Source organism: Lissotriton helveticus, chromosome 1_1, assembly GCF_964261635.1.
Source record: "Lissotriton helveticus chromosome 1_1, aLisHel1.1, whole genome shotgun sequence".
Taxonomy (NCBI): domain Eukaryota; kingdom Metazoa; phylum Chordata; class Amphibia; order Caudata; family Salamandridae; genus Lissotriton; species Lissotriton helveticus.
In genome coordinates, this window is record NC_136057.1 from 561,117,097 (window position 1) to 561,143,193 (window position 26,097).

The 26,097-nt window shown below is 44.3% G+C and overlaps 1 protein-coding gene across 3 annotated transcripts in view; it reads left to right on the forward strand.

Annotated features, from left to right (window-relative positions):
• Nucleotides 1-26,097, forward strand: part of AEBP2 (AE binding protein 2) — a 634,726-nt gene that overhangs the window by 336,591 nt on the left and 272,038 nt on the right. For all 3 annotated transcript variants that reach the window (XM_078674048.1, XM_078674047.1, XM_078674049.1), the window contains exon 7: nucleotides 15,812-15,879. In XM_078674048.1, the coding sequence (XP_078530174.1) occupies nucleotides 15,812-15,879 (68 nt within the window). The remainder of the gene's footprint in view (nucleotides 1-15,811; nucleotides 15,880-26,097) is intronic.

Sequence of the window (26,097 nt, forward strand, 5' to 3'; positions counted from 1 at the left end):
GAACTAATCCAAAAGTACCGTCGGACTTCCATCTAAATGAACCTATTGTCTTAAAGACTTTCTTTCCAAATCCTCAAACAGCAGTTGAAAGAGCTCTACATTCTATGGATTTGAAACGCTGCCTTAAATTAAACTTTCCGCAAGTCCAACCAACTTTTTGTGGCTTACAGTTTGCCCAGGAAGGGTTTCTCCCTCACACAACAAAGTATTTCCAGATGGATCTCTGGTGCTATTGTCTTCTGTCACCAGCCGGCTGGTCAACCTTTACAATCAAGAATTCGTTCCCATTCCACAAGGGCAGTTTCTACTTCTATGGTACTGTTTGCAGGTGTGCCCATCACAGACATTTGCAGAGCGGCAAAATGGAAGACGCTGCATACATTTACCAAACATTACTGTTTGGATACAGAGCTAACAAAGGATGCTGCAGTGGGACAGGTGGTGTTGCGTTATCCATTTCGATAGAGGTGGAACCTTCCTTCCTTCCTTCCCACCAGCCTGTCTCTTATTTTTTCACACACATTTCTGTCACTGTTCTACATTTTGCCAGACTTGCAACTTATTGCTTTGCATTTTAATGTTGTTTTATATATATATATATATATATCAGTCCACTTCCTCCATTTACGCTGGGACCTTTCAACCGCGGTGCAATCCAGGGGCGGAGGTCGCCCTGTCAATATCGTTTGCCACCAAACACAGCGTCCGCTGTGTATATGCAACTCCACTCCAATCAATTGATCCAAATAATTACCATTTAGACAGCGCGTTTTGCTGATGAAAAGTTTATTCCATATTCAGTTCCAGCATGTAGTACACGGCTAGTATAGAACCAACCCAACGCGTTTCGGCGATACCTCTCGCCTTGCTCACGGGTAACTAGAGTCCAAATACATTGTAGACTTTGAATGTCTAACTCCGAAAGGACATGAGTGAAGAACTATCCATACATTTACATGAATGAAATATTTCATAAGAAAGTGTATTGTACAGTATATCTGCAGTTTCCTTGTTTTTAAATGTTTTATTTCTATTACTTTTAGATTTCTCACAACATGGGGTAGCGGAAGAAAGTGGATCATATCACAGGGAATATAATTTTGTGCACTACTTGTTAATGAATACATTTGCCCACTTGGGCATGATGTGGACACATTGTTCCGGTTTTGTCTGATATCAGGACTATAAGCCCACTTGGGCGAGCTGTATTTCTCCTATTACGAACAAAAATGCCGATAATAGAGACATGCCCACAGAATGCACTGTATGTATGTTTAAGGCAAGCAACTATCCATATGATATTAAGATTGAATAGTCGTTATGTATTGACTTAGTTGATAGCGAGTTGCCGTAGCAACATCAAACGAATGAAACGCTAGGATGTTGAGGAGCCAATGAGGAGACAGCGCTTACATATGTCCTATCTCGTTGTATATTGATGTTGAAATTGATTGACAAACCGTAATTGAGTTTGGATAAGTGTAACAAGTAAATGCGATTGTATGGACTTTATGGGTTTTACAAACTTACTATGTTAACAAGCATTTATGGATAACGGTATGAAATTATGCTATGATGTCATACATTATGAATATTTTTGTACTGAGCGTTAATTCTGTGTGATATGAAATGTAAGACAGAATATCATTATTTATGCGCTGAGAATTGATTGTTGCCGTAATATAAAACCCATTCAAAGATGTCTTCCACTTCTCCATGTCAGAATCTATGCACTTTGGGTGGCGGTATGTTTAAACAAGCATTGGAAATGCAATAGGTCTCGCAGCATTAGAGTTAGTGCATTTAGAATTGTTTATGGGTTTTTTGTTGTAAATCTTTTGCATTTTTATTTTTTGTAGCCAATGCTAAAGAATTACAAATCAAAAAAGCAATAAACATTTGTAAAAGCTTTAACTAAAAATCCTGTGAGACCTATTGCACTGTGTGAGGGTGAGGTGTTGAGGGTGAGTGAGGGTGGGGGTGAGTGAGGTGTTGAGGGTGAGTGAGGTGTTGAGGGTGAGTGAGGTGTTGAGGGTGAGTGAGAGTGAGAGTGAGTGAGGGTGAGGGTGAGGGAGGGTTATTGTGAGTTAGGGTGAGGGATTGAGGGTGGGTGAGGGTGAGGTGTTGAGGGTGAGTGAGGATGAGTGAGGGTGAGTGAGAGTGACTGAGTGTGAGTGAGTGTGAGTGAGGGTGAGTGAGTTATGAGACGCCTCACGCCTGTATCATAGTGAGGTGCAAAAGGAGACGCACGGTGCGAGAACCTTACAAATATGAAAAGCTTGCAGCATGCCAGATGCTAGGATGCGCGGGCGTGTGTGAGATACAGGTACACGCGCGAGAAGCCCTGATGTGGAGCGGGAAATGCACAATGATGAGCATAGTTCGATATACAGAACGAGGTGGCTGTGTGTGGGTGGTACTCAGAAGTGTGGTGTTTGCGATGAACACAGCACGAGAGCCCGAGGGAGATACTTGAAAACTGTGAGAAACATTTCCAAGCGAGTACACCGCACGAGGTCACAAAAGAGCAGTGCATGAGATGCTCACAACACAAGCACAACAAACTCAAGTATGTGGGAGACAAACACATGAAGCATTTTGTATGTAATGCGTGGGGCTCCTCACACACGGGAAGGTGGAGAAGGAATAGAAACACAGAAGTGTGAGGTGGGAAAAGATCGTTTAACATGGGAAACTGGTGTGAGGTGCCAACAAACGAGCCCTGTGTGTGATTTTACCACACAGGGTAACCCTGGTGTGAGAATACGAGCGTGTACAGTGCGTGTGAACCGCTCAGAGCGCGAGAGGCTCACACACACGGGTGTGAGATAGACGCCGAGTATGGGCGAGTCTGACGCTCTCGAGACGCCTGGTGTGTGCCTGTGATGCCCCTGTAAAGCGCTCTGACACCTTGGATAATATTCGCGCTATATAAAATCGCATTAAATAAAATAAATGAAAAAAATAACATGGAAGATGCTCACAGACGCAGGAATAGTGTGAGATACTCGGAAACATAAGCGTGTTGTGTGTGACTCTCAAAAACAAAGTGTGTGAGGTGAACACCGGTACCATGCCTGTACGAGATTCAGGGTGCGTGAGATATACTCAAACACGTGGCGCCCGGTGCGTGAAATGTGTAGAGCTGCGACAAGCATTGTGTAGAGCTGCGACAAGCATAGTGCGTGCGACGCTCACAGGCAGGAGAACCGAGCTGCCCAGCCCACCCCCTCCCCCAGGTAGAGACTGAGGCCGGAGTCGTACACAGAAGCCGAATGCACGTGCGACACAACTGCAAAGACCACGAACAGTACTAGGGTCTTATGGAGAAATAACCCCCTGGGGACTGTAACTGGTAGTCAGACCGTGGGAGTTGCACCGATTTTATGGTATACGCCAAAATAATGCAGTTTAATAGGGCATTCTCGAAATCATGTACTCCTCCTGCCTAGACGTGTAGCCATATGCGATAGTTCTTGTATTGAAGGTGCAAAATGCGTTGTACGAGGCAAATAGAAAAGAATAAAAACAATAAGGTTCGGAGGTGGTAATACACGTTTAATCTCATTTCCATACAACACAAGGGCTTCTGTATAAATATGCTCAGATTCAAAAAAACATTTGTGTACGCGAAATGAGTGTCATTTCTCCCACCGAAGCCTAACAAATACTGCAGGAATAAAATATATCAAGCGTGTACAAACAGAGGAATCCGGGGTGAGGCGTTCAGGCTGGCTACTTGCATATCTCGTTCGAAGCAACAAAAGACTTGCGCTTCGTGTTGCGAGAAGGAAGGCGAAAGATAATGGCCGATGCACAGGCTTCAAAGCGTGAGGCGGCTTTCTCTGCAGTGCTGACTCAGGGGAGGGGGCGGAGCGGGGCAGAGCGGCATGTGGGTGTGAAGAAGCCGGGCCTTTGAAGTGAAGCTAAGCTCCTGTAATTCTCGAGCAAACAAGGCAAGTTCCGGGGTAGACCAAATGCGTCTCCATAACGCCACCATCCTATAAAGGGCTTGATGTTTGATGGAATGGAACCCCATATCCATCAAAAGTGGTAGGACTGGTGTAGAGGGAGGGAGACTGGCTAGTGAACGAAAGAATTTATTTTGAATCCTATCTAAGACAACCAAGTCCACACAACCCCAAATGTCTGCCCCGTATAAGATGGCTGAGCTAATTTTAGCACTATAAATTTTAAGAGCGGGTAGTACTCTTTTGGTCAGAGAACACCGCTGCTCTTTTACTAGACAGCCGGACAAGCGAGCAAATTTCAGACTTAACGCCGCAATTTGCTCTTTCCATCTTAATCTATAGTCTATTGTGATGCCAAGATATGTCATTGCTTCAACCTGCTCCAGGCTAGACCCATTCATAGAAACATGGCTCCTCAGTGGTTTATTTTTTGTAAGGACCATGAACTTGGTTTTATTGATGTTAATTTCCAGGTCATTCTCCTTACAAAAGTCCACAAATTTGTTTATAGCTACCTGTAAGCCCTTCTGTGTTTTAGCCAGTATAAGAGTATCGTCTGCAAATATTAAAAGGGGAAATTTAGTCCCACCTAGTGAAGGGGCATCAGTAGGGGTATCTGAGAGGAACTTAACCACTTGGTTAATAAAGAGTATAAATAGGGTAGGGGCCAGGACACAGCCCTGCCTCACTCCGCGAGTCACGGGGAAGGAATCTGTGACCTGTCCCTAGCGGCCCCATCTGACTCTGGCAAAATTCTCCTCGTACATCCTGATGGCAAGTTCTAGAAGTGCAGTCGGAACACCCATCCGCCTCAGGGCTGCCCACATCTTCCCTCTGGGGACCAAATCGAACGCCGATTTGAGATCCACAAATGCAGCGAATATCGTACCACCTCCCAGGAACACTGTTTTCCAAAAGATCATGACGAATCTTAATATCTGTTCAACTGTGCTTATATGTGCCCTAAAACCCGCCTGCAATGTAGACAAAATGTCAGCTTCTGTCATCCAAGTGTGGATTTTCCCTAATAACATTCTGGCTATTATCTTTTGCAGGGCATCAATAAGACTGATGGGTCGGTAGTTTCCCGCATCAGTTCTATCTCCTTTTTTATACACGGGCAATATCTCGGCCCCTTTCCAGGAGATGGGGATTCTAGTCCCTCTGGCTATCGCGTTTGCTAAAATTGTTATGTACGGGACCCAGTGTGCTTGGTCATACTTAAAAAGGTCTGCAGGAATGCAGTCCATGCCTGGGGCTTTGCCATTCTGCACTTGTTTAAGAGCAGAAATGGTTTCCGTTTTAGTAAAGACGATGTAATCAAGTAGGGGCTCTGCAGTCTGTTCTCTGGCATCTTCCCTAATATTAAGGGTGATCCGTTCCGTGTCACTGAACTGCGCCTCATAATGCTTGACCCATTGCTCAGCTGGGACATAGTTAACCGGGACGTGTAGATCACCTGTCCCTCCCCATTTTACCACCTCCCAGAATTTTTGTTGGTTAGATGAGGTACTAGCCTGATATAAGTCTAACCAACGCTGTTCATCCCATTTAGTTTTTGCTACTAAAAGTACTTTCCTATAATTTACCCTTGCTAACCTAATATCCTCAGTTGATTTGGATTTAATAGCAGTTAGCAGGGAGCTGTGGGCAGTGCGACAAGTTTTGTCATACCATTTGGTATTAGTTTGTGCTGTGACACTTTTCTTTCTTTTTACAGGTTCAATAAAGAGGGATTTAATATTGTTAAAAAGAGACTCATGGATCGTCCCAATTTGATCAAGTGAAGTTCCTTCATCAAAAATGGGTACCATCAGGTTTGTAGCAGCTGAGACCTCAGTAGCAACTTTATTAATAATGGTGGGGTTGTCCAAAAACCTAGCCCATCTTACCCTTCTGCAATCGTTCGTGAGACCAGCATCTGCTGTGACAATATTTGTTGCAGAGTCCATTAAAAAGCCCTCATGCATCAATAGTTTTATTACCAGAGGATTATGATCACTTTCTGGTCTTGTGACTACTTCCATGTCTTCCAATATTTTCCAGTACTCTAATCTTATCAAAAAATAGTCAATGCGGCTCGAGTGTAGGGAATTGTCAAACGTGACCTTTCCCAGCAAGTCTGATTTAGTCCTGCCATTCGCCGCACGCAAATCCCATTCAATGCAAAGGCCTAACCACTTCATAACAGCCTCAGTGACTTTTTTAACTGGAGGAATGGATAGATGGGGAATATTCCATATCTGATCAATCTCCCCATAACCCCCGTCATCAAGGTTGGGAAACGGTTCAAAAGAACAATTAAAATCTCCAGCCACCATAACACATTTCTCTCTACCAATGTTGTTCAACAAAGAATCCAAGTCATCTACCACTCTCGCGGGCTTACCACCTGGTTGCCCTCTTGCGTATATATTAATCAGGAAAAAAACCTGATTATTTTTACCAGATAATTTCAGGGCTAAAATGTCATTGCTTATGGAGGGAAGGTCTTTTATTTTGAAGGCTAGGGATTGTCTTATCCAAATAACCAAACCTCCCGAAGGACGTCCCTTAGGACCTTTACATGCTGGTTTATGGTAATTAAGGTAGCCAACCCGATAGATGGCGTCAGTTGACCAACTTTCTTGTAAAATAATTACATCATGTAAATCCATAAACAAACCCCAATCATCATCTGACATTTTCCCCTTTAGTCCCGCTATATTCCACGACAAGACTGTGAGGGTGTGAGTTAATTTCTCTTCCTTGTTGCCAATTAAATTCACAGTCTTTTCAGGGATCAAAGGTCTGGGTGTACAATTTGGATGTATTTCCCTTGCCACCACCCTTTGTGTTATTTCCCTAGGCCCTGAGACAATCTCTTCTCTAGGGACTCTCAGGTTGTCTGTGGAATGGTTTGCTATAGCTCCAGGCAGCCCAGTGACTAAGGGTTCTTCGTCAAGTCAATCCACACCTTCCAAACCTGACAGCGGGGCAAACCGGTTTGCAAGGTGAGGATAGAACATTGGGTAGATCGGGGTATCAAAAAGAAATCTTCCTCTAGGCCTATCCCTTCTAGAATGATGGAACGGAGATTGGGGTCTTTTTTCATATGATCCTGGATAAAAGTAATGCAACGATAGCGTTTGCACATCTCCAACTCTTCCGAATCTTGGTTCCCTACTAATAAGATCAACCACCCATGGCTCTCTAAAGCTAATTACCACGCAATCCCCCTCAAGATCTTTCTTACCAAAACCTACCCAGTCCACCCTCCTTACATTGAGGATTTCAGGATTAAGATTGGGAGGGAGCGGGCGATTTTTATTTAGCCAAAATGTGACCTTATTGTAAAGATCCTTGTGTGTTTCCCTCTTGCCATCGCTAAGGGGGGCCACGCCAGTTAGGATGATGGTGTAAGGCACTGACTCTGGAGGGAGGTTCACACATTGTTTCTTTGGGATAGGTTTGGTCTTGGGCTGATAGCTAAGATCATAGCCCTTGGTGGAAATAGGGTTTTTCTGAGCCTGAAGATTTTTTATAGGCTTATGCCCAGAGGAATTCTCCGTGGTAGTTGCCTTCTTGGAAACAGTAAAATTTTTATGCTGCGGGATCTTTGATGTAGGTTGTACCGCTTTAGATTTGTTATTATTATTTCCTCCTACATTGTTAACCATAATAGTGGGCTTCGTGGTGGTAGGGACAGGGGGGGTCAATCCCTTAGGTGCTAAACTAGCAAGGATTCTATTAGAGGTCGCTATGTTATCTTTCACCAGCTTATCTAGGGAATCCATCTTACAGTTTAGTAATCTGGTCCTTTCGAATAGTGGTAAAAGTAACGATTTAAGTAGCAACTCTATCCTGGCCAAGAATATTCCTTCAGAGATGGTAATTGTGTGATTAAAATCCTCTGGATGAACAACCATATTAGTGTCAGGTAGCTGTGAAGGGGATAAGATAGGGTTTCCCAAATCCTCTACTCGATCCTCTATATCTGGAGAGGCTATCCTTTTGCGTTTCCCAGGATTATGGGTAGGTGTATGTTGTGATTGGGAGGGGGAGTCCATAAGTTCAGTGCTAATATTAAGGTTTGGCGAATCTGAAAGACCAGATTTCTCACTCTCCTGATCTACATTAATAATCCCCCCATTATGCAGGTTGTCGTGTACAGTGTTATATGCACTTTCTTGGTTTGTCCCCACTGTCTTCACAGTATAAATCTCAGGAGCAGTTGCCAACAGTGACTCTGTGTTGACATCATGGCTATCTGTGGTCGACAAGGAGGGAGGGACAGGGGAAACGGCCTCACTAATTTTACCAAGAGAAGAACGTTTGCCTGTAATGATGTCAAGCGAAAGGCGTTTTTCAGCTAAGGCGATCTCCTTCTCCAAAATGGCAGTTGAGCGTTTAAAAAATTGATCGATGGTCCCAGTAAAAGTACCATTAGTAGTAGAGACCTGGATATGCCTTTCTTTGCCTGACCTTAAAGTCATTTTGCAATAAGTGCAAGAAACAAGATTACCACCAACCACAATAAACAAGCAACAATTATTCAAAATGTGTTCTTCCTAGTATAAGGACTCAACCGTGACTTTAGTCTTCAGATTGTTAACATATAAGAAGAGTAACTGGTAAAAGAAAAATATTTTAAAAAAGTAAGCAAGTAAAATGCTTACGACTGGGAAGACAACGTTAGGAGGGTGGCCCAGCCCGGCCTCCTGCGGCCCCGGACGGCCAAAGACGGTCCCGCCCTTGTCCCGGGCTTCTCCCGGGACGCTCCCGCACGCTCCCGCTAGCGGGTGCTGGCTTTCCTTTTCATAGACCGATGAGTTGTAGGCGGGGCGTGGTGGACAGGGAGAGCGGCCAGGTGTTGGTGGGCGGGCGCGGTATGCAGAGGCTTCTGGTCCTAGAAGTCCTGCACCACGCGCTCGCAGCCCTGGTCCACTTCACGCTCAGCAGTCCTGCTCCCTGGTGTCACTGGAGCGCAGCGGGACCCGCGGAGCGGGTTCCGCAAGTTGTGGAGTGATAATTTGGGGTCAGGAATGCCCTCCGACCTCAGCAGCAGTAGTCTCAATAAAAACGGCGTCCCACGACGGTTTCTTCGCACAGCCCTTTTGGAGAGTTGCAGGCGGGGCGTGGTGGACAGGGAGAGCGGCCAGGTGTTGGTGGGCGGGCGCGGTATGCAGAGGCTTCTGGTCCTAGAAGTCCTGCACCGCGCGCTCGCAGCCCTGGTCCACTTCACGCTCAGCAGTCCTGCTCCTCGGTGTCACTGGAGCGCAGCGGGACCCGCGGAGCGGGTTCCGCAAGTTGTGGAGTGATAATTTGGGGTCAGGAATGCCCTCCGACCTCAGCAGCAGTAGTTTCAATAAAAACGGCGTCCCCTAGTACTCTCAGTTGTAACTCTATATAGCACTGTGCTTATGAAAATCTGAGGGACTAGAGCTCCTTCCAGGAAGGTTCCAGAGGGTGGTGCCAGCTGATTGGTTGCTCTCTAGAGTTTGGTCCTTATTACAAAAGGACCTGGATATGTTACTAATGTGAGGCATTTAGCCTATTACTCTATATGTCTAATGGGACAATACTTTATTTATGTACCGGGGACTCCCATCCGGCGACGGGGAATGATTCAGGCATGTGAATCTATGAAAGATACCAATACTGGATAACTGCAGTTACAGGTAAGTAGCGCATTTCTTTTGCTACAGTGATGCAGCCCATAGTAGACAAAGGCAATTTGAACCAAATCTGTATTCTATCCTCTATCCATTCGACATTACAGCTTTAGTTGGCTCTTGTGAGTTCCTCCAGGTCCCTGCTGAGCCACATACCTAGGTATTTTACTGGTTCTGTGGACCACATCAATGAGCATTCAGTTACGAAGGGTTTCGTACCATTTGTGAGGGGGAAGATAATTGACTTGGGTCAATTTACCTAGATTCCTTAGTAACCCCCAAACCGCACCAAGTCTGCCTGTCAAAAGAGCCAGATTTTCTGTGGGTCGCATTCATATAAGGTGACGTCATCTGCATATTTTAAATACTTAACCACAAAGGTAGGGATACTATTCAACTCTCCTGAAATAAAGTGCCAATTCAACTCGACAGAACGGTGATCTTTTTTTTTCACTGCTTTAATCTCTACAGGAAGCCAGGAGGAAATACCTCCCAACTGAAAAAAAGCTACAAGGACTTGGTGTTCAGTACGCCATGTTATACCCAGCTAGACTCCGGATTATACACGCTGACAGACCCTGCATTTTCACTACACTGGATAATGCATAACTAAAGAAATCTGCTGTATCTCCGATGTCTTAGACCGATATACGTGAATCTGACTGCCAGATTGAGACTAGTCAGTGCACTTCATCGCATCATGAGACAGATGTGACTCAATGATATGGAGTCCATGAGATCGTAAGGCCTTTTCCAAAATTGGGATGAATGCTACGAATAGTGAAAGAACTGAATGTGGGAAAGGTCACACAAGGCCAATAACTCCTGCACTTTGGCACTGATCCATCCTGAACACAGTGACAAATGCAGACTTTCTATCTGAACATTACTATCTAAGGTCTGTTAGCACTCGATATGCCCCTCTAGCGCCATGACTGAAAGTCGAACAAGTGGCATCTTACTGGGCAGATGACTACACCATGTCTGCTTAGACAAAGTTCAAAGGGAAAATGTATTGAAAAAATGGGGCTTGATGGGGATACAGTGCAAGGGATGTTAATGTAATTTCACATGACTGCTTATCCATGCTTACTGCACCACATACTGAGCACAATACTCCCTGGGACGGTGAGCACAGCCTACTTAGACTGCACACATACATGAACTGCTGCTTGTAGAAACCCACTTAACTCAATCTCCTCACCTGGAACGTAAGGGGCTTAATGAACATCGTAAAGCCCTCAAAGTGCGAGCCTACTTTAAGCAACATGCTATAGACGTCCTACTGATACACAAAACATATTTTTCTGCATCAGAAAGCAGCAGCTTTGCTTCTGTTGGTGGCGAACATGATCAAAAGAGGGCTCCCATTCGACAGGTAAATATAGCTTGTGATGCATACATGTGTCATCTGAAAGTCCAGGGGCTGCTCGGCGCTGAGCATATCACAATAGTGAATATGTACAGCCCCAGTTAAAATGAACCGGTCCTTACTGATATCTCAGCGGCACTGACCTCATCCAGCCTGTGTACAATACTCTAGGCAGGAGACCTAAACACCGTTCTTGTCCCTAGAATAGGTAGTTCAACTGCAGAAGCTGACTGACACACCCAAGCATGTAGGAAACTCATAAAAATTATGCAGGGCAGCAGTTTGGTAGCTATGTTCCGGGAAACACAGCCAACCACTAGAGACAATTCATATTACTCCGCAATGCATGCCTTGTCATCTCATCTAATTCCTGCCTTGGGAAATGGGATACAGTGGGCTGACTGAATCACATTCACTACCTATGACATATGTTGTTTGATCACTCTCCAGTACAACTTGCACTCAACATCCCGACTAACAAACCAACACAGACACTGAGCCCTGAAACGCTATTAGAACAGGTGTTTCGAGAGGAAATTTGTCAGGCCACAACATTTTTCTTAACTTAAAACAATGACTTGGTGGGAACATATGCCACCTTCTGGGAACCCCTCAAGGCTTTGATCAGAGGTGAGTGCATCTCTAATTGCCACAGACTCCTTAAAGCACTACCTGGAGGGAGACATTAAGAACAAGTGGCTCAATCTAAAAGGCTGGGATTTTGTGAGTCCGCAGACAAGGAGACAAATTTCTTTGAAAATATGCCCCAGCCAGACGCTACAGAGAAGGCAACTGTCCTGGCTGCACCCTAGCTGGCCTACTCAGACCACCTTTGGATCAACTGATATGATTCATATTGAAGCCTCCACAACTGGAGTAGTCCACAAACAGGAAGACATCCTTAAATAATTTGTTGATTGCTATACTGATCTTTACCTGTCTAAAATAGACGCCCCTAATACAGACATACATGAGTATTTAAATAAGGCTACTCTCACCTGGTTGGAGACGACTCAACAGTAGCCCCTCTTTGGCCCCATCACACTGCAAGAAATAAGGGGGATGATCAAGACCCTAAAGAATGGCTCGACCTCAGTTAGTGATCGACTCCCTTCAGAGATCTATAAAAATACTCACTAGAACTGGTCCCTTTCCTTCTGGAACTCCATAATGAGACATTCAATACCTGTATTCTCCATCCATCTCTTCGTGAAGCAATAGAAATTGACCTGTTAGAATCAGGCAAGCCAGCTTTCTCCTGTGACCCTTTCCCTCATCAATATAGATAACAAAATAGATGACCTCTTTGAATCGGTCTGAATTTTTCTGAAACGCGTGCATGTGGCTTTTTTTGTTGCAGTAATTGTATAAGCCTTTGCGTTTGACTTTTAAAAACGAAAGCACGCAATTGGCCAACAGCTGTTACATGTCCCACCTTTTTCTCAAAATGTTGACTCCCACGGCATCCACCTTGCGAGAGTGAGCAGCAGTGCATAGGGGCCATCTGTTTCTAATTAGCGTGGCCGCGCTTGTTTACATTTGCCTGTCTCGCGGTCGCTTTCACTTTCGTGCCGTGCTTGTTTTTTTCAGTCGCTCCACTTCGAGCTCCATTGCAGTATGTTATTTGTCTTTGCATGTTGTGAAAACCTTTACCAAGCCTCGGCGATGCTTTTCTTTAAAGCTGAGTTGTAAAGGAGGTAGGTTACAATATTGCTGCCACTTTTATTATGCTCAAAAGAGTGAATTTGACCGACAAAGGACAAAATAAAATACAAGCAAGCGCAGTCTAAAGTCCTTTCTACACCCATCAATGTAATGTCATCCGGACGTCTTTGCCTGCTGTGCGTGCATTCTTTGTGTCTGCTCCGCAGCAACCCTTTCTCGTTTTGAAGAAGAATAACAAATCTGCGTAGACTGCTAAGCACCATTTGTTGCGGAGAGCAATCACTCAACGCCAGGTATGGGATTCCTCAGGTGCGCCTACAGTGACTGCCAAATCATTGTGCGCGTAATGCGATTCTCCACCTGAGTGTAGAAATGCAGGCCATCCTTGATGAAAATATGTTTTCAGCAATCATATATTCACAGGCCCTGAAAGGGATCCTGATCGATGAAATTTGATTGATTGTCAAGATCAAGTTCGTACTTCAGAATGTTATTTTCTGTGTCTTTTGCCTCTGCTGATTATTACTAATTCTTGCAAATTCTACAATTCTCTATTGAAGCATACTCCACTTTTTTCTCCCTCTTTCAATGGCATGTCCCTTCCTCTTTGGTACCGGGACAAAAAGTTGTCAGAACTCCTCTAAACACCTAATATTGCTATATTTTATTACTAAACGGGCAGTCAAATTGCAGTTACCTTGCAGTTGAAAGAGGCTTTATTTAGATGGTGCAGCAGGGGTAGTGACACTGGAGCCCAAAGCTGTAGGGGCCCCTCTAACCAACAACTATTCCAATATTTTACCTCTAAACAGGTAGTCACAAGCACTCCACAACATAGCTTAAACACATTAACCAATAGCTCTAGTAAAACACTTACAAGGTCCCAAAGGCAAGACCTATTGGCTATGCCAATGCTTGTTAAAGTTGTTGTATGGTCACATTGCGCCTCTTTATCTTCCCTGCTTTTCTTTCTCCCTTTCCGCTTTCCTCCTCTTCTCCCTTATCGTGCCTCTTCTCTTCAATCTACATCCTTCCATTCTGTCTTCCCCAAACTCTCTCATCTCCTTGTCCTCTTTCTATCCATCCATTATCAAATCTATATCTTGCTATGCTTCTCTCCAACTCATTCCTGTCATTTTCTATGACATCCTTGTCTGTCACCTATGTCTACTTATTGCCTTAAAAAAAAAATCTGTGTATTCAAGTTTTCAATTTGTAACTTTCGAAGAACATAACTACAAAATAACCCCCGCCCTCGGATGACAGCTCTCACCCAGCAATCACATGCAATGCCACTTAACTACTGTACTAATGAATTTTGTTTCCTAGGCACTTAATCCCCAGAGGTCAGGATTGGGCCCAGTAGTTAGGGGTTAGCTTTACTAATAAGACTCTATTTCCACCATAAGAAACCCTTTTTAGCAACATTAGGCTCTTGAAAGGCAGGGAAAAAAACCTATACCATGCAGTTTGCAAGCAGCTCTTTGATAACAATTCATAGGTCACTGTGTATATTTACGAATGTAACTTATGGATCTCTGTGACAAAAGCAGTACCCCACTGAACTATCCAGATAAATACAGTTCTGTGATTTGCATGGTGTAGGAGGCATATTAACCCTCTGCACTACTTTATTATAACTCAAAACTGCCACTAGACAATTATCCTTCTCTCTCCAGCAGGAACATTAATCACCAGAGTTATCTTGACATTTGTATTGTTGCCTGAAAGCTGCTGAACACACAGCACAACCCTAAAACCAGCCTTGCTCCATAGGCATCCTGAACTCACATATTTGAAGGAGCTTGAAAGAAAAAGGCGCTCAGTAAAAAAGCCATTAGGAACCAATGATTTCACTGTAACATTACACTTTGCCGCTTATCCGTTTCATTCTTTTCAGCTGCTGTAGGTAGATAAGATTTACTCTTTGATTTGCTTTCTCACAGAATGTGTGATTCAAGAGACCAGCACCAGGCATCTCTGAAATCGGGTTACACCCCTGTCCTGTACATTGACTTTAGATTGTTTCAGACACTGCGTGGCTCATCCCACTGGAGTATACATCTCTCACCTAATGCTTTATGGTGTTTGGTTGTACCCTTTCACCATCAGTGCTTGCATTGAACAATATGAGGGATTATACATTCCTCTCTGTCTTTTCCTCCTGGCTTCCTTCAGTGTGTCTGACTCTGTGTCCCTTACCCGCGCCCTTCTTTCCTGTGCGCCCTTCCTTCCGCTCACCACTCTCCTAGGGCTCTGCTGTTCCTGTGCTTTCTTCGTTACCTCTACTTGCCACTCTATTGTGTATTTCTCCTGCTACTCCCACCATGCCGTCTGCGCTGCTTGTTCCTGCTCTAGTATCACGTCCCTTCCCTTTGAGGCCCTTGTCCCCCAACTTACCCCACTTCCTCTCAACCCCCTTCCCACCCAGGGACCTCCCTTAAGCACAACCCACACCAAGCGTAATTTTTTTCTTCCATAAATTAAAGGGGGTCTATACTGAAAGCGTTCTCACCTTTAATACTGTCTCATTTGTTTTTGTATCACCAAAATGTTTGGGTGTCAAAAGAGCCTCCATTATAGTGCTTGCTTATTTTCGGTTTGTGTCATAGAAACTAAAGTAGTAGTATAATAAAAGCAACTTCGGCGATGTTTTTTTGAAATCGAATTAAACATTGGATTATAATAAGGTGAAGTGAAGTTTCATGTCCGTCTTTAATATGCTTGCACACCATGTGTTAACACAGTAAACCCAAAATTATTGCCTTTGACATTGTTTATTGGTCTTTAATGACACTTGCTCTACTTGTGGATGAATTTACAGACAATATTGGTTAGGTTGTTTTTCGCCATGTTCAATTAATGTGCCAAAGTGTTACTAACTTATAACTTGTTTTTTGTAACATTCCTTCCTGCTTTTCTGTTTAATTGCATCTACGGAGTTCACAGGAATATAAAGTTATGACTGTTGGTACACAAATGCTTTTTGACCTTGTAATAACAATGCACTGGCTATTTAAATTGCTTCGTAACGTGATTCTGGAAACAGGTGGAAGTGTTGTATTTCACAGACAATGTGAAGTCGTGTGTACTAGGAATACACATTATATTCGTAGTCTGAGTTTCTAGTATGTTTCTAATTTTTTCAGGTAATGGCAAAAAGGAAGGAAGACACTGGAAAGGTCAAACTTCTTCTTCATTGGACTCCAGAAGACATGTAAGTACTGAATGATTGGAATCACAGAATTGCTATTGTGTTCGGCCGTTGGAAGGAGAATTGTCTGCCACAATGCTGAGTTTTTAATATCTACCTGCAACAAAATTAAGTGCAGAATATGTACTCCCACTATATTGTTAAGGTATGTATTCAGAGTACTTTTAGATTTACTATTCATAACTCCAAGTCTGGTACCTTGTGTGTGTGTATTTTATTTATTTATCTCTCTCTCTCTCTCTCTCTCTCTCTCTCTCTCTCTCTCTCTCTCTCTCTCTCTCTCTCTCTCTCTCTCTCTCAGCGAGGCATTTTGTAATCGAAAAAGGGGGTTTCAGCAGTCACTTTGGACTGTAAAACGCTTGTGCGTGTGCTTTTTTGTTAAGTGCTAACCCATTGGCCTTTGCGTGCGTCTTTTTATAAAAGACTTCACGCAATTGGCCAAAGGCGGGCGCGTTGCTCCGCCCACGGCATATTGGTGTCTATTAGGCGCTTGCTGCACGTAATAGACACCAATAGGCAGTCACGTGGTTTCTATTAGCGTGCACACACGGGCGCGATAATAGAAGCACATGCCTTACAGTGGCGCGTGCTCGCGCTTCTTCTTTATTGAATTTCCTGTTGTTTCACTTTGCTCCCGCCCCCTCCTGTTGTGCACATTCCCATTGCTCCTGCCCCTCCTCCCGTTGTCCGTGTTCAACATGCTCCTGACCCCCTTCTGTTGTCCCCGCCCCCTCCCATGGCCCCATGACTGAGTATCCAATGACAGACGATCCTTCATCATGACGACCTCGGACCTCGATCTTTCTTTGGTGGAGATATCGTCCTCTTCCCTCCGACCGACCCTGGTATTGCTCTCTTCCGGGGTTGTGACGGCTAAACGCTGCTTTCTCTCCGGCACTGGAGGCGACCCCCCTCCTCCTTGCCTCCCGCGTTCCAGACGAGGGCGAAGTACCCCCTTCTTCTATGCTCGCCCGTTTCTAAGGCAGTTTGGGATGAGCAGGATTTGCACCCACCCCGGCCACAGGGTCCTGTGCAGACCCCCATCTTGGTTGCCATGCCACTTGCTGCACTGCCTAGGCCTCTACCAGACAAGGCTGGGGTCTCTTGGAGCTTGTTGTGTCACCCGCCCACCCACTCTAGCCAGTCCAGAAAGTCCAGCTTGGAACGTCTATGCCGACCACCAAGCCTTGTTGCTGATCCCCACTGGGTGCCACTCTACCTGCTATAACGCCTCAGCTGACACAGGACTAAGGTGGGCTGAGACGGAGCGTGTTGGATCACCAGCCCCACCCGCTGTAGCTTTCCGGAGCACCCTGCTTGCTGGAGCTACTACAATGACGCATCCTGGACGAGGAGGGGTGCATCAGTGTAGGAAGTACCTCCTACTGCCCTTGCCTGTCGTGGCTTGGCTGTTGGGTATTATTCCTGACCAGTCCTGCATCTGTGCTGCCCGGCACTCTCTGGCTACACAAGCCTGACCGCCGAGCTGATTAGTGCGAATCTCCGTGAGGTGGTGATCGTAACGGGCCTTGCTCCTCTCCTGGGCTCTTGTTTGGGTCTTTCTTGGCCCTGGCTGCTGCTCTGACCCTCACGACATAGGTGAGCGCCACGCCTGGTGCCCTTGCCATTGAGCTCTGGTGTGCCCCCGCACTAGGGTCTTTCTACCTCCTATCCATTTAATTCGGGTGGGTGTTCGTGGCTGCCTGCTGGGTTGCCACTCTTGCCTTTTACGCTGCCTGTGAACCTCACACTCTTACTGCTGGTTTTAGTAAAGGGGTGAGGCTCTGGAATGCTCTTCCATAAGAGCTTTTAAGTCCTCAATCCATGTTTTTTCTTTGTGTACAACCACAAAGCTGTCTGTCTCATCTTGTGTCTAATTCTTCTCGGTATGACTGTTGTGTAAGTGCTTTTGCATGACGAATAGGAGAGAGCGGGTAAACCACGTGCCACTGTCCCTCAAAGTTAGCTCTGGCTCACTTATTAGTTGCTTGCCTGGATCAGGTGATTAGCATGCACCGCAAAAGGCTCAATTTTAAATGGAGTTGCAGGTTACTTATTGTAGCTCTGTTTAGGATAAAAAAAATAAACATATCACAACTTACTTGGAAGCTACATTGGCATTTAGTGTCCGGGAAGCCTGCCTCAAGTAGGCGCCTCTTTCATAATGTCAGTTGGCGTCTCTGGTTGGTCCACATACCTGATGCACCATTTATTAAGAAGGGAAGTGTAGACCTCGATAAACTCTTCTGTAGCACTGCAAGATATGTCCAGGAGGGCCAGATCACTATGATAACCACTTAAAATTTCATTTACAGGCAGCGATTTTGAATGGAATAGGGTTATTCAGTGGCTGTTTATCTCGAATATCTGGGATTAATGCTCCAGCATTTCAGTTTAAAAATAAAAAGAAAAAAAAATTGTTTCTAGCAGCTTGGTTGAAATTGTCGATGCGCTTAGCCTGGATGTACATTTCCGAAGCTTGAGGTGTGGTGCAAAAACACTATCTATGCTCCTGATAACTGCAGTTTGCTGGGAGTAAACATGACATCAAGGTTGGAATGTGTGCTGCTTGTGTTCGTACTGTGTGCGTTTTTGTGATGGTAAGTCTGATGTGCTGGACAGAGCGACGCTGGCTAAAAGCCCTCTCTACATTTGGTACCCGTGTTTGGCTTTTTTTTCCTGTTTGTGTATTTTTTAATTTCACTCCGACATAATGGCAGTGAATATTTAACAAATGCACACATGACATACAGCCATAGCACAACAGAAGCAAGTGGTGAGGTGTGAAGTAATGCAATACTGCATTACATGGCAGTGTTTGTGAAGAACTCCAAAACTGCAGGCTTTCGTCAACTTAATTCGCACAGTCGCTCTTTAACCCACATTAACATTGTATTCACATTTAAATCAAGCATTTGCAATGCAATAGGTCTCGCATTATTAAAGTTTGAGCCATTGGTGTTGCATTGTTTACCAATGCCAATAGCTCAAACGTTAATAATGCGAGACCTATGCATTGCAAATGCTTGTTTGTTTTGCCAATAACCTTGGCGCTGTTTGATGAATCCTCGTAAAGTTTTAAAAATTAGTACAGCGCTCACTTCAGCTGCTGTCGTAAACGTCTTGAGGTGATCCATCCATAGGGGGCCCAGGATTAGGGGGGAGTCCCAAAACTCGTTTTACCCATGCAAATGCCCATAGGGATTTTAGACACGACTACAGCCCGAACTGCTGAACGGAATTACACCAAATTTGGCAGAAAGGTAGCTGTTGGTTCACAAAGCGACCTTTTTGCGAAATGGGGTACATCCGTTAAGTAGTTTTTGAGATATTAAAGGAAATCCAAATTTAGATATAAAGGGACACAACACAGATCCTCCGAGGATCCGACAGTCCCCATGCTCAAATCTGAATGGCTAATAACACTTAAACCAGGAAGTGTTGGCATCCGTCTTGGGGCTATGTTTCCGCTGGGTCCCAGAAAAAACGTTAAAGAAAAGCACAGGGTAGGAATAGCCTGATCCCTAACTAGGTCCCTGTGGTCTCCCTGCGACGCAGACAGGGCCATTATGCACTTAAAAAAAAAAGGAATTTTGTAGCGGGAACGCAACAGAGCCACCAACCCGTGGGGAAAAAGTAATGTGTGGGCTCCCCTGCTTGTTTTCATTAGAGCCCCCAGGTGGACTAGGTCCCTGGGGCATTTTATAAAAAATAAAAATAAAAGAGGGGGTGCACAGGCCCGTAGAACCCCAGGGACCACCACCTGCCTGGGGCTTTCTTTACATATTGGAAGGGCAGGGGGTCGGGTGGACCCCCCCACCCGTAAACAAGAAAAGCTGTTTGCTTTGCTTGGTGGGAGCTGACCGCTTATTAGGACATTCACACTGGCATAATTTCACTCCTACCTGCTGATCTATTTAGTCTTTTTCTAAATTGATTTAGCAATTTCTTTTTTTTTTTGCTAAATGCTGGAGGGTTTGATTGTTCTTCTGAAGGCAAGATTGAATAAAACAATCTTGACTATTCATGCATAATTTGTATTGCATAAGTAGGCTTCATTAGTGGTTTTTTGGTGCATCTGATAACTGAATCCTTCCATTATTATCCCTTGTTCTTGTGACTTTTCCAAAAGAGAGCTGCTTTTTTGTTGTCTTTCTTTAAAAAAAAAAACATTTCTTCGAATTTGTTTGAGATTCCAGCTTCTGGCATCTAAAATTGTGTTCTTTCCTATTGCAGGTATAAGGTTGTCTATCAATTGTGTCTTTTGTCCTTTCTGAATGCAAGTAATATGGATTATGATATATGGGGAATGGAATTGTCAGCTCTGCAAACGTTTCAGTTATTGGCATAATGATGTAGCAGTGAATTAATTATTTTTTATTTGGGTTACTCTAGTAGCATACTTCATTTCCTACAACTGCATTAGTTTCTACTATCTCTTGAAGCCAACCACACCCGCCATAAGGTGAAGGGACTCAAAAAATCTTTCATGGCAGGTAAAATAATTGGGAAGCCCATACATTTTTGACCATCTCTAGAGCTGTTTTTTCTACCTCAAGTAGGGATCAAACCACACCTTGATTCACTTGCACAGAAAACGGTCAGTGTGTACATGCAGTCATATTGCTTTTGGTATGTTATATGGTGCGAAAAAACCACACGGTATTGCAGGGCTAGAGGGACGTTTAAAGACCAAGCCTAAGTATTATCCCCCACAGAAACAAGCTAATAAACAACAAACTTAGGGGTCTGATTAGAAATCCAAGTATGATTCCATGCTTTTGTAATCATGTCAATTGTACATGAGGACAAACACAGCAAATCCAACAAACCATACCACCAACAGTGAAGCACCAGTAAACGTGAGTGACCCCTAGTTTAGGATTCCCATCAAAAGTCTTGTATGGATCAATATTCTCATTTGGTTGTCCTTATCGGGTATTGTGTCTCTTGATCATTGAGACCAGCATACCCAGATAGCCAGTTCGGGGTAGCGACCCACAATCACTCGGTACTACCACATGATGTTGATACGATGGGAAGTGCAGTGCAAAAGCAAAAAGTGGTGATTAAAAAAGGATAGGGAACATAACATAAACCAGTTTTAATAAACGTTAGCCCCTTCCCCTTTAAAAACAAGAACAGTATAACATCATCAACGCAGTCCACACAAATAGCTGCGAGGAGACCAACCTCTTCGGCACCTGGTCGATTTGGTACCAGGGTGTCCGGGGAGTGGACCTCACCTCTTCCTGGACCTGGCTCAGTCTCACATCCTGAGACAACGACGGACAGAGCGGGGTCTCACATATCCTGAGCCAGGTCCAGGAAGAGGTGAGGTCCACTCCCCAGACACCCTGGTACCAAATCGACCAGGTGCCGAAGAGAGGAGTTGATACAGTTGAAGGAAAATAATATCCTTTACTGGTTTTTCACTTGTGTGTTTTTTGTATAATTTTTTCACACTTTATTCACTCATAAGCAGTAGCATATCCTTAGAACAGAGACCCTGACGAAAGCCTGGGGATCTTTTCCCATTGGGGCTGAAACATGTTGGTCTCCTCGCAGCTATTTGTGTGGACTGCGTTGATGATGTTATACTGTTCTTGTTTTTAAAGGGGAAGGGGCTAACGTTTATTAAAACTGGTTTATGTTAAGTTCCCTATCCTTTTTTAATCACCACTTTTTGCTTTTGCACTGCACTTCCCATCGTATCAACATCATGTGGTAGTACCGAGTGATTGTGGGTCGCTACCCCGAACTGGCTATCTGGGTATGCTGGTCTCAATGATCAAGAGACACAATACCCGATAAGGACTACCAAATGAGAATATTGATCCATACAAGACTTTTGATGGGAATCCTAAACTAGGGGTGACTCATGTTATATGGTGCGCCAGCCTTCTCCTCTGCCGTCATATTTCAATCTAACATTTCAGACTTCAAAGTGTTAATTTTGAAGTAAAACATGTCTCCAGAAACCTCTAACTTATCCAGTAAAATTGTCAGGATTTATATGGGCTCCAAATATAATCTGCGAAGAGGCTTAATTTAAGCTCCTTATTTCCTAAAGTAACACTCACTATATCCCTTTTGCATGTGAGGTCCATAGACTTTACTAAGTGCACTTTGTGGCATAACTTCCACCCTGCATGCAACCATGCTAGGACTCACCATGACCCAGTCTAGTAGGTCATGGACTTTACTCCGATTGCCTGGCCTCTTCTCTTCTGTGTGTTGCCTCCTTGCTGCTCATGATGACCCAGTTTACACCAAATCGGCACCGGCATCTCTTCCCGTCACTGATTCATACCAGCCAGGCACATAAGTCCACCTCTCCACAGCATGGCTTCTGGCCTCTGATGCCACTGCCCATTTCACGAGCACCGCAGATCCTGAAAACACTACCAGTATACCATTTGGGCCACATACATTCCCAACTTGATGCTGGGTTATCTCCTTCCCAACATCATACTTCAAGTTCATACCCAACAATCCACCATCAATATGAAGCCAGTTCCTCAGCCAATGATTCCAGATCATCTCTACGTCTGCAGTTTCAAAAAATTGAAACTAAATCAAAAAGGAATGGGCCATGTCCCCCTTGTCACCTTCCCATTAAGATCTTGTAACTGTCCCATCGATTTATCTTCCTTCCTGCTAAGTCATGCTATCCATTTCCTACAATTTTTTTGAGTAATTAAGTTGCCCACACCTCACTATGCATTTTTTTATGACGCGTTTTCTTAGCTCCGGTACATGACGACTCACTTGGTGGTTGATTATCAGGGCCCCACACACAAATTCACTCACTCCCTATAGTAATTTTCCACTCTCGGCAGTTTCCCCCCTACATTCCTTCAAACCTACCTGATCTCTCTCCTTTTCAGCGCAATTCTTGGCATGCTATGGCTCCAAGCAAACAATGTGTACTCTTCCCACAGCATAGCTTCCATCCAAGGTTTCCCACAACATATTGTTCAATGGGATCCACTTAGCCCATAACTCGTTTTTGAATCTTTCAATTCCCAGATGTCTTACTTTGACCTTTCTGTTCTGCGCACCTTCATTGTTTTCAGCACTCTTCACATTGGAGAATGAGCTGACATGCCTCTCAACAACTACTTCACATTTCTAAACCTACCCACCGTAATATGGGATTGACAAAAATAATCTGTCCTTGAGAATCAGTCATGAGCCCCTAGTAATAAATGTGGTCCATCATTCGAGTGTGCCTTCCTTAACGCATCCAACAACCCCATTGATAAGGTAAGATAAATTGTGCATAGCCCAGCACCCCATTAATCCAGTCTTCAAAATCGCACCTAGATATAGAGGACCCAAACATTCGCATAGCTTTCACACAACATGTACACTCAACCTTGTACACATCCCACTAACTAATACACACACTCAAATTACACACATTTCAACTCCTGTTCATAAGCGCTTTGTCTACGGTACCCAATACATCAGACATTGCAGACCTCATCACGTATCACAAGCTGGACTCCCTCTTCATTACAGGAATATGTTTATCTCCCACATCTTTGCACATCCTTGTATTGCTTCTTCCCACATACTACAGCATCCATCATGTGGACCGCACGTATAAGAATGGAACGCATCGCTGTCATTCATAGTCCTATTGCTCCTGCACTTTAGGCAGGCAGGCAAGTGAAAATCAACCCCAAGGAACTGCTGACTTGCCCTTTCCCCCTCTCTGAATCTCAGGCTGCTATTTTTCATCTCCTCTTCCGGCCTCCTAAGCAGAAGGTAGAGCAAGGACTTTGTTGGTGAATTCTCATATCTCCTCACCACCTAGACCATCTGATATTCCCGAACCACTCTCTTGGTGGACTTAAACCTCCCAGGCAATACAAGCTAAAAACAAAAATAATAAAAACAATACACTCAAAGGTGTACATACCATAAAACTAACACAGTGTAAAGACCACTTCCTCGTCTTATAGATGCAAAACACCCTTACCCCTAGGCTGGACCGACCACTTCACCATTCCTATCTCCATGTTCAGCATCCTACCAACAAACCCTAATCAACACAAAAGAGAAGATCCACCTTCATAACATTCAAAGACTTCTCCATAGACAACCTAATGCTTGAACTCATCTCTCACCCTATCAACTCCATGCCCAATGTCACCATCCTTTTGGAAAGCTATGTGAACATCTATGTCCCAATTACAAAACTCAAGTGCAAGCTAAAGACTTTAGCACCCCTGTACTGTAAAGACTCTGATGATAATAAACTACCCATCCACAGACGGGAAAGAAATGGATGGGGAAAAACGTCCCAGGATCTCATGATATTGATGTCCTTTCACCCAACACAGCTCATCACATCAGCCAAAGCAAAGTACTATGCCAACATCATCAATGAAGCCACCAAAAGAAGTGGAGTGGTGAAAATCAAGCACTGTATCAGCCTCCTGCTGGACCCACCTGTTCCTCACTTCACAGAAAAGTGCAATGCCATCAACAACTCCTTTGAAAGAATACAAAAGATCTGATAGCACTAAGTAATACCAATCTTTCTTCAATTCTTAGCCCACCCCTTCCTGTAGAAAATTGCATTGGCCAGCCTTCAAAGCTTGGTCCCTCCCAGATCTCACTGACATACTCCACTACCTCAAATCCCCTTCTTATGAAGATGATGTCCTACCGTTGTCATTCAACAAAGCTCTCCCTGGAGATGATCTCTTACCCCCACTTTGCATTTTAAATGTATCCCTCATGCGAGATGTTTACCCAGACGCTCTCAAGACAGGCCAGATCCTCCCACTCTTAAAGAACCCCTGATGACTTTGCCACCTACTGTCTTATCACTCCCCTGACATTCATAGCCAAGATCGTTGAAAACGCAGTCTGTGTTATTCTGCAAGACCACATCACTGCTAACCATCTCTTACATGACTTATCAGTTTGGCTTCAGATCACGCTGCAGCACAGAGAACGTAACCTTACACATTGTAGATATACCCTCTTGATCACGGATGAGGATGGCTCCTACCTCCTAATATTGCTGGAACCCTCAGCTAACTGACTCAGTTCATTCACAGGGGCACATTCAGTTCTCACAACATCCCTCTCACATGTGGAGTCCTCGTGGCTCCATAGTGCCTCCTGACATCTTTAACCTATATATTGAGACGTTTTGTGCTCTAGTCACAGATTACAGCATCAAATTCACCAATATGCTGATGGTACACAACTCTACTCAAAAGCCTTCTCTGCTTCAGGCATCCAACACGTTCAAGTCTGCTTGCAGATCATACAGACCTAGATGTCCAGTGCTTACCTGAACTAAGGCAGAATTCCTGTTATTTGCCTAGAACAACAAACAACATACAAGACAATCCTGGCTCAATTACTGAAACTAGACCGTTTCCAACCCCAATGTTCACCCTGTGCCAAGACACTTAGATTTACTGTGAACACCAATTTCTCGCAAGGAACACGCTGCCAAAAAACAGACAGCACGGTGCTAGCTCTGTCTTGTAAAATAAGTCAAACCGTGTCTTCCAGAAAGCATCTACAGAACTGTTAATAAAACCCTCATGCACTTACATCTGGATGGTGGCAATACCCTACTCCATAGACTCCTAGACTCTACACAGCCACCCCTTAGGAGTATTTTACATGCTTGGGGATGTTTCATCCTGGACCTGAAGAAATACGATTACATCACCTGCATCTTAATGAAACCCTAATGCCACCCCTTGCCATCGTGCACCATCTTCAAAACCAACTGCATCATTTGCTAAGCTATCACAACCAGCACTCCCACTTATCTTGCAGACAAGCTCAAGATCTCTTGTGGATCTCTGCATACCTGCAGCCAGGGAACCATCAGCCTGCATGAGTGTAAAACAGGAAAAATAAGACAGCAGGCCTTTTCCATCACTGCACCTAGGATCGGTATCCCTATCCCCGCATCCAACAGGACTGCCCAACCATTGCTCCAGTTTAGCATAATGTTGAAAACTCACCTCCTCGAAGAACACTACATCACAGTGCATTAATTATCCGCAACCCAGCTTCCTCTTCACTTTTGGCTAGGTTCATGCTATAGAAATACCATATAGAGACATACATCCACCCTCATCTGAAAGAGACTATTAGTTATAGATTCCGTACCTTAGAATTACACCCAGGTGTCAGACTGGATCCGGAGAATTTTTTCCTCAGCAGTGCCCCTAA